Source organism: Podarcis erhardii, assembly GCF_964252035.2.
Source record: "Podarcis erhardii genome assembly, chromosome: 6".
Lineage (NCBI taxonomy): Eukaryota > Metazoa > Chordata > Lepidosauria > Squamata > Lacertidae > Podarcis > Podarcis erhardii.
In genome coordinates, this window is record NC_138510.1 from 31,030,031 (window position 1) to 31,045,641 (window position 15,611).

At 42.1% G+C, this 15,611-nt stretch overlaps 1 protein-coding gene across 2 annotated transcripts in view; it reads right to left on the reverse strand.

Annotated features, from left to right (window-relative positions):
* The window catches only part of MYH7B (myosin heavy chain 7B), a 53,523-nt gene that overhangs the window by 25,425 nt on the left and 12,487 nt on the right, over nucleotides 1–15,611 (reverse strand). The window contains exons 6-16 of one of the 2 annotated variants that reach the window (XM_081866860.1): nucleotides 14,712–14,739; nucleotides 11,354–11,450; nucleotides 10,556–10,579; nucleotides 7,883–7,975; nucleotides 6,794–6,857; nucleotides 6,583–6,681; nucleotides 4,711–4,814; nucleotides 3,770–3,908; nucleotides 2,730–2,848; nucleotides 2,036–2,185; nucleotides 436–606 (exon numbers count right to left, since the gene is read on the reverse strand). In XM_081866860.1, coding sequence (XP_081722986.1) covers nucleotides 436–606; nucleotides 2,036–2,185; nucleotides 2,730–2,848; nucleotides 3,770–3,908; nucleotides 4,711–4,814; nucleotides 6,583–6,681; nucleotides 6,794–6,857; nucleotides 7,883–7,975; nucleotides 10,556–10,579; nucleotides 11,354–11,450; nucleotides 14,712–14,739 — 1,088 coding nt within the window. Of the gene's footprint in view, nucleotides 1–435; nucleotides 607–2,035; nucleotides 2,186–2,729; nucleotides 2,849–3,769; nucleotides 3,909–4,710; nucleotides 4,815–6,582; nucleotides 6,682–6,793; nucleotides 6,858–7,882; nucleotides 7,976–10,555; nucleotides 10,580–11,353; nucleotides 11,451–14,711; nucleotides 14,740–15,611 lie in introns of those variants that run through there. The other variant, XM_081866861.1, reaches the window with a different exon arrangement.

A 15,611-nucleotide genomic window follows, 5' to 3' on the forward strand; every position in this document is an offset into this window, starting at 1 on the left:
TCCCAAAGAGAACTGGGGAACAAGGAGCCATGAGAAGTTTTCAGAAGCTGAAAAGAGTCAGTTGCCAGTGGGAGTTAAATGTTTAAATTTTTCCTTTGCTACTGGAAATCACTTTTTAAATTCACATTGTAGCTTGCAAGTAAGTGTCTCTTGCAGTGAGGCCAATTTCAGCAAGCAGGAACCACTAGCCAGAATGAATGGAACCAGGTTTCAGTCAAAAGTATGTAAAAACCTTGTTACAACAGAAAGGAAATTAATTTTTACTTTGCTCTGTTGTGAAAGTATTGGCCCGCCAGACTCATCTGGCAAATTGGCTAGAAACAAGAGGAGGTTAGAACCGATGTAGCCACATTTCCATTATCACTCAACCTTTTCAGTGACATATATGTACATAAAGCCAACCACATTAGTTGTACAATCTTGCCTCAATCTTACCTTTTCAATCAGGTCAATACAAGCCTGCAGGTCCAGGCCAAAGTCAATGAAGACCCACTCAATTCCTTCTTTCTTGTATTCTTCTTGTTCCAGGACAAACATGTGATGGTTGAAAAACTGTTGCAGCTTCTCATTGGTGAAGTTGATGCACAGCTGTTCAAAGCTGTTAAACTGCAGGCAGAAAGTGAACACCTAAGAGCCTGGAGACTTCACTACCCAACTCAATACACTCCACTACGAGTAGCCTCGGAAGAGTAAAAACCACCCATCACTTCCCAGCTGTTGATCAGATCTGGTGACAATTGGCCAGCATGTTTGTACCCCACACATAAATTCCTGGTTGAACAGGAATGCCATAGTTAACTGAATGAAAATTGTTACGCACCACAACCAGGTTACCTGGAGCTCCAAGCATGCCAAGTGTATTGAAACATACAAACAAACAGCAGTGTTCAACTAAATAGTTGTGCTAGCACAAGGGATTAGTGCTAGCACAACAGGATTTGCCCCTCCTCTCCTCCTCTCCTCCTCCCCCACATGCCCCATGCCATCCCCCAGAACAGACTTGAGTGGGGGGCGCAGGGGGAGGAGAAGGGGAGAACATTCAGCTGAGCAAGGAGAAAATATTGTACTGAAGGAATACTTTGCTTAGTGCTATGCTGAATAAAACCCAAAGCCTTGATGTAGCTTCTCTTATGCACCATATGCTATGATTCTGCCTGTCTAGGTTAAATACTTCCACTTGTCCCATGCTAGAAAGCAATGGTCTGAGTGGTTTTCTGCATCTCCTGCGCTTTCTAGGTATGGGTCTCTACAGTTTTGCCTTTGCCCTGTTGCTTTCCCCCAGAAAACCCCCTCTTTAGTGCTAAATTGGAACAAACAACAATCCACAGAAAACCCAGCTGCCTTTTGTTCCGATTCAGAGCTAAACTACAGGTTTCCCCAGGTGGTGCGGGGAGGGAAGTGGCAGGCCAAATGGAAGTGTGGATGAGCCCATAGTTCTTGAGATACTAAACCTCAGCAAAAAGCAGTCCACAGTTGTTGTTTTTAGTAATGCAGTACCATTAGGGCCCGAATGCCTGCATGATCATTAATCAACACTCAACACCGCACAAATGCATACGTGAAACCACCCATAGATAGCATAGCATAGCATGAAACCAGAAAGTCAGCAGAATGGTGTTGTTTGTTATGCACAGACATCAGCCTTTCACCCAGTGGCCACTGGAATGTTTAATAATTCTGTAAGTCACCTCAGGAGGATGGGAAACCGGGAGGGCATTTGAGAAAGGGAATGTCCATTGGCCACTCAGGACATAACTACAGACATGAAATGGGTTTAAAGTTGTTCTTTATCCCAGAGGAACCAGTTCTCCAGGGAGATCTACTGATCTCTAGCGCAGAATTCTCAACAACCTCGCCAAACTGGATCCAATTCTATAGCTCGGTTGAGTTCTGAATTTTCACAATATCTCTTTCAACATGCCAGCAACTTTTTTGGGGCAAGGAAGTCAGCAGCAGTTTGGCATGTGTATTTCATTCTTAGCAACACTTCCCCTCCATTGCACAGTGCAAAATGTGAGCCAGGTTTGAAACCCACCTCAAAGATCTCAAATCCAGCAATGTCCAGAACTCCAATGAAGAACTGCCTGGCTAGCTTAGTGTCCAAAGTTTTGTTGATACGAAAAACCAGCCACTTGAACATGCGATCATAGGTAGCTTTCGCCAAGGCTCCCACTGCATACACAACCTGCAAATAATTATGTAACGATAATTGGTCAGAATTTACATTTGTTCTACACTACACTACTACACTTAATCATTTCTGATGGTATTACATAGCAATAATGATGATAATGATAACGACGATGATGATAGTAATAAATAGTTTATTATTTATACGCCACCCAGCTGACTGTGCTTGGCGACATGGTCAAGCACAGAAAAGGGAGGGAGGCTATTTATAAAATAGAATCAGTATGTTTCAGCTGACACTGATGAAATAGTTCCTGGATAACTAAAGACACAATCCTGTGCCTATGAGCACTGAACTCAGCTGGGCTTTATTCTGAGGAAACATGCCAAGAATCAGGCTGCATGTGTCACTGCTGCTATTTGATAATTTAAGCACAGGCAATTAAATAACCACCACTCTTTTGCTTGAAATATATATTTTCCACGAGTGACACGTCTTAACCCAGAGATTAAGATGCACAACATTTCTCCCAGGTACATCGCTAAGAGGTCCTATGGGAAACTGTATAAGGCCAAGCCGTACAGTCCAAGAAGCTTACCTGCTCCACATTCTGGCCTTTGGTCACATACTCATTTCCAACTTTCACCCTAGGATGGAGCAGCCCCTTGATCAGGTCACCTGAGCTGATTCCCATGAGGTAAGATGCTTTATCGGCACCTGCAGTGCGATAAAAAATCATAAATAAGAAAGTGGTCTTGATAAGAAATAAATGTGGGTTCCTGTAATTTAGAACCCCTTGATTAAGAGCTACCACCCAGCAGGAACTGCTTATAGTTCAAGCCAATTAAAGGCAGACTAATTTGGGCTCCAGTAGTAATAATAAGACCAGAGATTTATAAATCCTAACACATGTACATTCTGGTCCATAAAAGCTGATGATGCCACAATTAATTTGTATGACTGCTTCCAGACTGGCATTATACTGGTGGGGTTCAATGGCCTACTGACAGGTTCACGTTGTGCCACTGACATGGATTATACCACTCTTGTACAACAGGAAAATGCACTGGAAAGTGTGGGGTAACAATTACTTGCCCATGACATAGTTTAAGCTTCCTGCAAGCAAATAAGAAAGATTGCTCATAAACAGTGGATTTTGTAGAACTCCTCAGAAACTTTGTACAAACAAATAAGGATGAATTCTCAAAGAAACAGGTTGTCTGGAAGCGACCTTAGTCTTTTCAGAAGGTCTGAGGGAGCTAACAGCAAGGTGTTGTCCAGTGAGCACCTATGCAATTGTGCCCTCCCCACACCTGGTTCATGAGGATCCTGGGGAAGTTTATCTTGGTAGCTCTAGAGAACAGCCATTTCCTCATTCACAAATGCTCCCAAAGCTGAGTTGGCAAAAAGCTAGGTAATGGCTGCTGAGAGAAAGTAAGAGGGTTTAAAAGGGGGGAGGGCAGGATAGACATCAGCAGTGGGTCCCGAATGCCACTGGGCTTGGCAGCTGCTTGAGCTGGTCAGGTGCTTTCGCTGGCTTTGCTTCCAAGTACCACCAGACTGCTAGTTTTGCTGCAACAGACTGATCTGGCGGCCACAACGGGATTTGTAGGCAGCAATGTAGGCAAACTTCCTTACTTTCGGTGCCTTCAGCCTCTGCCTGTTCTTCACGTTGTTTCTGCTTGAATTTCATGTTGCCAAAGTGCATGATGGCTCCTACTATCTTATAGCAGCCATATTTCTCCTCATTGCTGAAGCCCAGGATATCCATAGCATGCTGCAGAAGAAATCAGACAAGGTGTGATTAACAAACAGAAAAGGACGAATTCAGGATGTACTGGCCTCAGTCCAGAAGGACTGCTGCACCCTTCTGGTGATGCAAATGCTAAGCAAATGACAAATGCACTATACTGGCTTGTCTAGCTGGCATTTCTTTCATGCTGCTAAAATATACCTCATTAAAATTAAGTAATAACGCTCAACAGCCTATATATGCAGTTTTTTTGCTATTTTGCATTTTCTGTGCATCTGAGTTCATAGTGTTTTCCATGGTGCACCCTTCAGACCCTTGCCATAAAATTTTCTAGCGTGCAGATAATCTAAAACAGACAAATCCAGAAGCCCACGAACTTTTTGTTAGGAGGCTGGTTGGCAGAACCATTGTAGAGGGGGTAGAAGAGGGTGAGGAGAGAAGGGTGTGGCAGAGAGAGAGAGAGAGAGATCCCACAGAGAGTGCTGTGTGCCAGACTGAGAATCTTGGGAAGACACAGGCTCCCCACCCCTTAAATAAGAAAAGGATGCATGATTCACATCAAAACCAGTGCCATTTGAAATGGCTAGCTATGTAGCAACAAATGGGAACTGTATTTTGTTAAGAGTGCTGGAAATTCTAGTTCAGTTGGGGGGGTAAAGTACAGTTTCCAGGATTCTTTGTGGAAAACAATTGTGCTTGTTATATTTATTTTCTACCCCCTTTAAAAATAATGGGTCTCAGAAGCAGTTTATAAGCCTGGACTGTGTCCCTGCATCACAAAGAGACTTTGACACCCCAGTTGATTTCACAGTGGATTAATACATACATCTGTAGCCAAGAGTTCCTCTCCATCGTCCAGGTTGTCTACAGTTGTTACACCTTGTGAGCAGAAATGGTAGTCATAGGGGTTGGAAGACAGCAGCAGCATATCTGGGGGGAAACAGACAGAAGACGCGTTCTTTGTTTCATAGAATATTGTGGGTACATGCCCAATTTGAACTATGAATCAAGTGGCTATGAATCAAGGATCAGCCTGGAAGTTTCAGCCTCAGAGGCCACATAGTCTCCATTACGCGGCTACCAGAAAGGCATGTGCATTGTATAGTTGCATCTCCCGCCAGCTATCTTAGGAACACCCTTGGGCCGCTGACTGATTTAGAAGTGGTCAGCCTTGGCCTTGTGAGCACCAGATAAGATTACTGCTCAGTAGAGCTCTCCAGACCTGCCTAATAAGGTATTGTTTGTCACCGAGCAGCAAGAGCAGAAGGCCATAGCCCAGATTCTTTACTGCCATGACAGGACACTATGCTAAAAATCCCTGTCCGGTCGGAAAAGGGTTTCGCCTACATTTCCTATTTCACAGCATCGGGTTCCATACTGGAAAGATGCCTTGAGTGCAGATCATAGCATGACTGGGAGGGATCATTATTGGACAAGCTTGCCATCCTCTCAGAGAGAGGTCCTACATGAATATGTCTGAAGGACCTCCCTGCTCACGGTGCTCTTATTTGTGTGAGGTTTGTAGGAGCAAACAGGGAGAGAAAGATTGAAAGGGAGCAAGTGCAAACCTTCTCTGTGATCCAGTTCTGGTCAAGCATAGTTACCCGTTCCATTAATATGTGGATAGGGATGCCCATCAAAATGGGCATCCTGTTGACAGTAATGACATGCCGATGAATGGCATTTACATAAATGACAACTGTATTCAGATACGCATCTGAATAATCCCCTGTTGGTTCTGATCCAGAGGGTGATACATCTGTGTGAGCCTGCTCACACACACACATCTATGTTTCTATGATCTATCTCTTGATCTGGCTCAGAGGTACAGCTTCTGAATCAATTATGTGAAACACCCAATTGATATGCAATGAAACTAACTTCCGGTGTGCTCAGAATCATGGACCCAAGAACAAAAGGTGCTTAGGACTAAACAGAATTTTGGGCAAATTAAAAAAAAATTATAAAATGTTCAAAATTCGAATTATACTTTCAAATATACTCAGTTTTCACTTTTGAAATTGAAATTTGAGGGCTACTTAAAACATTCTTAAAACTTAATTCCCATTTGTAACTTGCCAGATTCAATATTCTACATCCAACCGTGATAGTTATTGGGCAGGTTGCCTTGAGGTCCTTGGAGGAAAGGCAAGTTATAAATTTATTTACATAAATAAGTCTCGGAAACAAGGTTCACTTTAAGTGCACTGATAAGCACAAGCCTTTTCAAAGCACCGGTGCCAATGTCACAAATATTGGGTTAGCTTAAATTTCAAAAGCACTGAGCTGTGTTGACATAAGGTGTGTTGGCATTGGTGGCAAATCTCTCCTAATATACACATTTTTGTATGATTATTGTATAACATACACATTTTCGCAAAACAGTTTCCCCTAATATAATGCACTTTTGTATGCTATTTTTCACTAATATTTGCATTTTTATGCATACTTGGCCCTACTATATGCATTTTGTGACACATTTCTTGGCTTGCAAAATTCAGTGAAGTGTGAATTTCAAAGGATAGCTGTGTTTTGGGCCACCCATTGTTTTGAAAAGTGCTTTTAAATGTGAATGGAATTGAATTTATTCCCCATCCCTAGGGATATCATACTGAGCACAGCTCTTTTGTGATCATCTGCATTGTGCTTTCCAAACTAATAAACAAATTTATTTGTATATTATTTTAGTGCCTCTCACCTTGGAGTTCTGGCTTCTTTCCAGAAAGGATTTGATAGTAGATGTGGTAGCTCCTCTCTCCTGGCTGCTGGAAAATCACTCTTGATTTTTCCAACAAATCTAGAAACAACAGGTAAGAAATCAGATTGTGGGGTTACTACTTCAAGGGTTTATCAAACTGTTCAAATTAAAAACAAAAGGGGATGTCAAGTGACATCAGCCATTTACTCACAGATGTCAATGTCAGCGGAAGCCAGCTTCCCTGAAGGACCAAAATGGATGCGAATGAACTTGCCCTGTTTTGATGGGAAGGAAAAAGGCAAATGAATAGAAGTACTCACTATGACCTGCTGGTTTTTAAATAGGAAACCTGCTGTATTCAAAGTAAGATAATTTGTGCATCTAGGCCAGTATTGTCTGCTCTGACAGACAACAGCCAGATAGAGGAATAAAGTGCCGTCTGATTATAGCCTCTGAAGTTGCTATTCAAGGGGAACTCCTACTGGCACCAATGGAGTTGCCCCTTGGCATGCAAATAGCAGCTTCAGATTTTTGTTGGGGTTGTGAATGTTGAATGGTTTCTTTAAATGTAAAGGTTCATCATTGTTCCACCCGATGTGTATGTCTTTAAGGGGCCAGAGCAAGGGCCAGAGCAAAATAACGAGACCCAGCTTTGCAGCTGTGAAACATAGCAGGTGCTGCTGAGTTGCATTGATTAAGCTGTGTCAGCAATTGGGTGTAGTATATAAGGAGCAGCACCTAGCTCTCTCATTACCATGGGGGATGGGTTGGTGGTTGGGTCATGTTTGTTTGTTAATGTATTTAGTGTAAAAGGAGTTTTTGTTTTTGTAATTAAAACCTTGTTTAAGTTATTTTTGAGTCCCTTTTTAAGGCATGGTCTCCCCAGCAAGCTCTCTGCAGCGCTACCATACTGCAAATAGCCAACAGTGACAGGTAAGGAAGAAGTTAAACTTCCCATCCCCACCTGTCTTCACACAGCCCCAAGGCTCCTCATGTTTTCCCATACTTGCTATTTCCGTAACATAATGGTGCAGCTTTAATTGCATTCACATTTTAATCATATTGTGTTTGGTCATAACTCCTCTTCCTCAGAGGCTGATTTCTCTGTTCCAAATATCAAAACATCACTATAATCTGCTAAGCTAATGAATAAGAGAATTTATAGATATGGAAATAGTTTGTTTCATATGCTTCATTATATCATAAATATTTCTATAGGTTTACCAAAAAAAACCCCACATATGCATACTGCCTGTATAAATGCTCTGTACTGTACTTTCGTTTTTAAAAAAATACTTACAAATCGTGAGGAATTGTCATTTCTCAGGGTTTTGGCGTTGCCAAAGGATTCCATAGCAGGGTTAGCCTCAATGATTTGATCTTCAAGGGTACCCTAGGTCACATAAACATAGAATAGTTCAAATACCCAGCGTTGCAAGCCAGATTTATCTGAATACTGATGGGAGCAAGATGAGGAACACAGCGTAGAGGATGCCATTACTCTCTTAAACCTTGACCAATATCAGCAGTTGCCTCCTGAATCACTGGCATGTGGCCCTTGAAAGGCTGCCCAGAAGAGAAAGCAGCCCTCAGGCTAGAAAAGGTTCTCTAACCCACAATCAAGGGTAGCCTCCAAATGTTGTCGAAGTACAAACCCCATCATCCCTGACCACTGGCTGGAGCTCAGGGGAGCTACACTCCATAAACATCTCTAGGGCAGTATGTTGGCTACCCATATCTAGAAGAGTCCACTCAAATTTTGGAAGCAGCTTGAGCCACATACATTCTGGAATCTGGAACACTGTGTTTGAGAGATGTTCTGAGACTACATATAAGCAATGCAATGAGAGAGAACAATGCTTCTTACTGGAGAATGGAGAGAGAACATACAAAGGTAGCATCAGGGTTCTTCCAGATGGGTGTTTATTGTGGGATCAGCACTCTTCAAAGATGGAAGTTGTTTTTATTTTTTTTACAGTGTCCCCATGACGTCATTGTCATCAAAATACCAACTCATATCTCCTGCCTTCCCTTTAATCTGGATTTGCCCTTTCCAAAGAAAACCCAATATTATAACAAAAACAAAAAAAAGCAACAGCTGATGCCAAAGACCCATGTGCAACATCCCAGTTTACAGTATTATGCCTCCATCTGGAAGCACCCTCAGGCTACTTATGAAGGTGTCAGTATGTCAGAAATGAACAGATGGACATAGGAGCCTGAACCACAAACATGGGGTGTAAATTCAGTCTTGGGTAGTTAATCTGGGCCATTAATACAAAAGTGACAGAGGATTTGTTTGCTTCTAATTATGCTTCTTGTGTTGGTTTGGAATGCAACACCATTGAAATGATGTGTTCTGAAAAATGGAGATTTACATTTTATATTACCACCACTCATTCAAAAGAAAGGAAAGACACCTCTTCTTTTTCATGCCTTTAAAGCTTAAAAGATGAAAGGAAACTTAGAAAGCACTAAGTATGCAATTCTATACCCATTTTCCTGGGAGTAAGATCCACTACTCACTGTTAAGTAGGGTTGCCATACGTCCAGAATTTCCCGGATATATCCGGAATACTACAGCCACAAGCAGCGTCTGGGTGGAAATTGGTGAAAGGTCTCCGAGAATCCAGACGTATGGCAGCCCATGTCGGCAGTGTCATTTTCCCTCAAAAATAACTCAAAAACGTCCAGATTTTCACTTTTTGAAATACGGCAACCCTACTGTTAAGACCATGCTCATGGAAGATAATCTAACTTGGCTACAAGTGAGAGCGGAAGAAGAAAGAAGTTGGTTAAGCTTAGACCCATTGAAACAATCAGGCCTCTGTTAGGTCCATTAATTTCAGTGGGTCTACTCTCAGTAAAACTTAGTTGATTACCATCCCACAGTACTGAATTATTAGCAAAGAGCAAAAGAACTTGAATAAAATGAACAACTTCTAAATATCTAAACAACTATTGAAATACACACACATTTTAATGTTTAGCAGATTAAAGGCAAAGAATGAAGAGGAGTTGCTTTTCTACAGATTTTTGGAAACACCCTATAATATTCCTTTAGTGAGATGCTTTGTATGTTGACAAAGTCCTATATTATATAGGATATATTTCTGGACACTAGAATGAAGCCAGAAATGCTGGTTCACACAATCATTCTGCTTGTAGTGGGTCAGCTAAAATTGCCACATGTATCAGCTCTGCATCTGGTGCCAAGTGGTAACATGCAGCCACCGTAGGCACTTTTGGATGATCTGCTTATTGAATATGCATCCTGATTTGTTTGCAGGGAGGTTAGATTATGTTGGGCCAAGGCAAATGTTACCTTACACGAAACTGATCTTTTGGAGAAGCTGGTTTGTTGCACAAGACCTCCCAATCAACTATAATAAAAGTCTAGAAATACTGTCCCCTTCATGGATCACTGCCTTGCCGTGGCGAAGGGGCTTGAATAACCCCAAGAAGATATGAGCTATGATGTGCAGGGCCACCCAAGATGGACAGGTCATAGCTGAGAGTTTAGACTAAATGTGATCCACCTGGAGAAGGAACTGGCAAACCACTCCAGTATTTTGCCAAGAAAACTCCATGGACATAAAAAAGGAGAAGCTTTGAAGAGAAAGTGAGAGTTTCCAAGGCATGCTCTGGTTCATGGGGTCACGGAGAGTTGAACATGACTAAGATGACTAAACAACAGAAAGAAATACTGTGCCATGCACAAGACCAAACCTTTTGCATGCTCAAATGGTCCAAAATGGAAGTCAGTGGACAAAAGGTTTAATCATAGGCACAGCTTCTGCTTCATATGGGCAACTAGCCACAGGCAAGGAGCAGGCACAGACTGGAAAGAGCTGCCATGAATCTGATGATCATGTTGCCTGCTCCTCAGGTACCATTTTCTTGGAACTAATAAGGTATTATTTCATCTCTCTGCCTTTGAACATGAAATCAGTTATTTCTTTTAAATACTTACCCCAGTTTTAGTGGCAGGAGCTTGCTATAACAAAAGATAAGAAAATAGCATTACAATTCCATAAATATAAAACCAGTTTCACAGAAAGTTCCATCCAAAGAGGAGGACATTTCAGTTTTGTCCAGAAGAATGTTAAAAAAGCTTAACTGTTTAAATTTTAAAATCCCAACTTATTATTATTCAAAACCCCCACTAAAATATGTTAAATAGATTAGATCAAGATCAAGAACAGCGTCAAGAAGCAAGAGGGTTAAAATCAAAATCCAGGGAAGGAAAACAATGCTGGTGAATTTCTTTTGGCGTAACCCAAGTCCAAAAATAATCAAGAAGTAAGAAGGGTATTTTTAAAAAGAAAAGGAAAAGGAAAAAAGGAGTGTGAGAAGAAGAAAGAGAGTCAGAAAACATACAAGATGAAAAAGAATCAAAGGGAACAGTAGAGATAACAGAAGGAGGGGATCACAAAAAGCAAGGCTTAAAAGAAAGAGTTACAAGAATGCCTTGGGGAATTTCCCCCATTTTCAGAAAAGAAAAACTGTGGAGTGGAGGAAAAAGCCAGTGACTTAAAAATTCCGTAAAGCAGCCACCGCTTGGGGTTTTTAGCAGCGCCCACTTTATGAAACCTTTTCCCTCAAAGCAATTTTTTCAAGCCTTGCTTGTTTCAAAGTAAAAGAAAAAGTCACGTCCACCACGCACGCTGCCAAACACAAAAGAAGACCAAAACAAAACAAAACAAAAATGAACAAAAGAAAACAGCCAAAAAGAAAAAGGGAAAAAAAGGTTTTCAAATGAGGGCCTTACTCCTTTCTTGCCCGGAGAGTCACCCAGGGCTGCGACAATGGCAAAGTACTGAATAACCCGCTTGGTGTTTACAGTCTTACCAGCACCAGATTCTCCGCTTAGAGTAATAGAAATACACAGATCAAGAACACGAAGCAGCTACTGTCAAAGGTTATTTCACAGGCACACAGAAACAGCTAGCCAAAATCCCAACCACCCAGAAATACACAGCAGAGTTGGGGGGCATGTGGGGAGGGTTGTTTATTTGGGTATGGTGGCATCTGGCATGCAGGGGGCATTTGAATGAGAGTTGTTCAGGGTAGAAGAAGTTCCCCCCAAAAAGCAAAGGTGATGTGACATGGGGAAAAGCTTCCTGACATTGCTTCTGAAATGGTGTGGGAAACTGATGTTCCTGCTGGATTGAAAATGTGTCCCCACCTGCAGGCTGAAAGACCTATATCAGATTTGGCACACATGGGTTCCTTGTGCTGCAAGGGCTGCCTTTGAGGGAGCAGCGAACATGTAGTTCAAGCATAAGGAAACCTGTGGCCTCATTGGACTACAACTCCCTTCATTCCTGACCATCGGTAATGCTGGCCAATGATGATGGCAGTGGGAGAATCACAGGTGTAAATGATGTAAATGCACCTACATTTTGCTCCTAGAGCAACAGCTAATAATAATAATAATAATAATAATAATAATAATAATAATAATAATTTATTTGTACCCCACCCATCTGGCTGGGTTTCCCCAGTCACTCTGGGCGGCTTCCAACAAAGATTAAAAATACATTAAAATGTCACCCATTAAAAACTTCCCTAAACAGGGCTGCAAAGAGTGCAGATTCCTAGTGTATATCTTGTAAGAGCTTTTACAAGGCACACTTTAAATGGAAAAGGAAACAAGGCAGCTGAACTTGTTTTTCCTATGGGCCATTTTCCTATGGGCAAAAATGAACTGGCTACAGGTGGTTCATAATCTTCCACTTTTATCTCAAGCAGAAAATGCACTTCCCACGAAGTTACTGGAAAGGAGGAGGAGATAGATTTTCCTTTCTTTTCGATACAAATCCAGAGAAAATTTAGTTCACCCATGGAATAGAAGCAGGGCCTCCAAGTATTCCTGGCCCAAGTCCAGCAGGCTGGCTCCAGGGTCCAGGCTTCTTTATCACATCAGCAGGCTAGTATCACCCTCCCTCCTGCCCCTTTCTCTGCAAAGCCCTCTGGCACTGGCCTGGCATTGATTTCATGCCTATAGTTAGCTGTTCTTCCATTGTAATCCCAGCACACAAAGAGACATGCTCGGCAGTGGGGGGAGCGAGGCCTCTGTAGGACAAAAGCCAAACATTGCACGCTATCAACCCCTGCTTTACCTAATTAGGCCATGGCCAAAGCTTCAAGCGTCAGGGGCTTCTGGCACTAGACTAGGCTTTATATAGCCTCCTCAACATGGCTGTTTCGGTTATCATGTCTTCCTCCTTCTCGCTCCTCTACAATTGGGCCTCAGCCACCCCAACATTCCTCCACAGCTGTGAGGTAGCCATTTCCTATCCTCCCCTTATCCTATCAGCTGCCTCTTTCTCTACCCCTACTTAGCTAAACCTTGTCTCCTTACTTCAAGTCATTATCCTTCATAGGGCAACCACACCATGTCTCTAGTCTCTCTTTTAATCCCACCACCCCACTAGGGATGGAAGGATCTGTCAAATTTTTTGTCCTAAAATCAGTTCTCCACATTTTGCAGTAATTTGTGATTTATTTTATTTTTTAAAAAAAATCCTCATGAAAATCCACCAACATTTTAGTGCAAATGTACCCCGATAAACACATTTCTGGATGCAGTTTTGACTAATGTGTACATTTTTGCAAGCAATTTTCGCTAGTAAAATGCGTTTTTTGTTCTTTTTCACATCCATTTTTGCACACTTTGCATATGTATGTATGTATGTATGTATGTATGTATGCGGGAGAGAATTTAAAAGCAAAGCCGTGTTTCAGTTTGCATATTGTTTTGGAAAGTGTGGATTTGAGAGATTTAGCTTCAAATGAGAACCTGAATACAATCCCCCCCCCCCATCCTTATCCACACATATGCATTGCTCCCCAATTTCTTTGGAGGTTGACTGCATGAGTTCTATGTGTTAAAAGTGAAACGGTGAAAATGATATGTGTCACTCTAAGAGAGCAATATTTTGCTTGTGGTCAGGTGGCCTGCACACCCTGTGACCATCCAAGCTGAATACAACCCACCAGCCATATCAGGCAATGGAAGAAACCCATGTTTTCTTACTGTCTGATAGCAGCCACAATACCAGGTTATAGCAATGAAAACTAGGCAGGGTGACTATACATTATCTGAATACCCATTGCTGGGGAACATGAGGAGGAGAATACTATTGCACCAATGTCCTTGTGAGATTCCCAGAGGCATCAGAATGGCCACATGGGGAAACATGATGGCTGGCTTTCCAGAAGGGCTCATCTCATGTTCCAATATGATGTTCTTAGGGGAGCTGTTATGGAACACCTGGCAAGATGCAACACGCGATTGCTAAACAGTGTCGTGTTCATGGGTCATGAGTTGTGCAGGCTTGCTTTAGTTTCACTCTGCCATCTTGGGATATTTGCTATGGAAATGGATTGGTTGAACAGGATCTACCCCACCCCACCCCAGTTTTGTGCCCTAGTAATAACTAGTCACATTCAAAGAAGCAGACAGGAAATACAAATAAACAACATATGAGCAGCCACACAATGAGAGGAATTTTCTGCCCTACTTTTTGTTGGCAGTGTACTCCTGGAAGGGCTATAGCAGCTGTTAGCTGACATGTAAGAGCCAGAAATTCTGCCGTGTGTGTGTGTGTGTGTGTGTGTGTGTGTGCTTGTGCTTAGGCGACAAACTGAAGGGAGTGTAAAGATCCTACAGCACAGCCAAACCATTTGGCTTTCTCAAACCATTGGTTTCCTCCGCCTGCAGTTTCTTTTCATGCATAACCAATATTGTGAGACCAGGAAAGGATATCAGACCTTGCATCTTAAGGGCACTCCCAGATGACCTGTTTCTTTACATTCGTCCTGATTTCTTTGCAGGGAGATTAAATGATGCTGGCTACTTAATTCACTCTGAATTGTTTGCAGGGAGGATAGATGATGTAGCCTCAAAGGAAGGGTTATCCTACCCTTTCCACTGCATCCTGTCACTTTCTTTACAGCAAAAGGCCACAGCCTTTGTGGTTGCACAAGAGTTCACAGTCAACTATAATTGGACAACTTGTATTTGCTGGTATGTGATTGAATCCCACCACAAAATAGTTTGGAAGTGCCCTAGCTTGCAGGCAATACAAAACAGAAAACAGACTTATAAAGACAGAACTTACGTGATGAGCATAGACTGGTTCTCACGATCTGGAAGACAAGAAGAGGGCTGTTAGACTCAAAAAGTTACTTTCAGGCTCTGCCACTGGTTCTTCATATTATGCTTCCAGACAGGCAGCTCCTAGCACAATCTGATCACTGCTTTGCTTTTTCAGTGTTAAGCTATATGAAAAATTGCTGTTGACCGTCGACACTGTCCATGACATCATAGTTTTTGTGTGTGCACATTCCACTAAGGCCACATGCACACCATACATTTAAAACACTATGGTACCAAATTTAAACAGTCATGGATTCCCTCCAAAGAATTCTGGGAGCTAAAGTTTGTTAAGTATGCTAAGAGTCGTTAGAAAAGCCCTATCCCCTACTATAGAGCCACAATTCCTAGTTAGCTGGGAAGAGAAATTGATGGTTAAACCACTCTTGAAGATTATATCTCTGTGAGGGGAACAGAGGGTCTTCTTAGCACCAACACTTCTTAGCACCCATAACAAACTACAGCTCCCATAATTCTTTGGAGGAAGCCAATACTGTTTCAAAGTGGTATCATTGTGCTTTAAATGTATGGTGTGAATCTGAACACTTCACCGTCCACCGTAATAAATCTGGCCTTAGTTCCCTCCACTCCAGTAGGCAGATCATGATGGGACTTGACTAGGATTCAACCTGACTATCCCTCCATACATAGGAAGCCGCTTTATTCTGAGTCACACAATTAGTCCATCTAGCTAAATACTGTCAACACTGACTAGCAGCAGCTGTCCAGGATTTCAGACGAAATAATTCCCAGCCCTACCTGGAGATGACAGGGATTGAACCAATCACCGTCTGCAGGCAAAGCAGCTGTTCTGCTACTGAGCTTCAACTCTTTTCTTCCAGTCTAGTTCTTTTTTTACTGAATA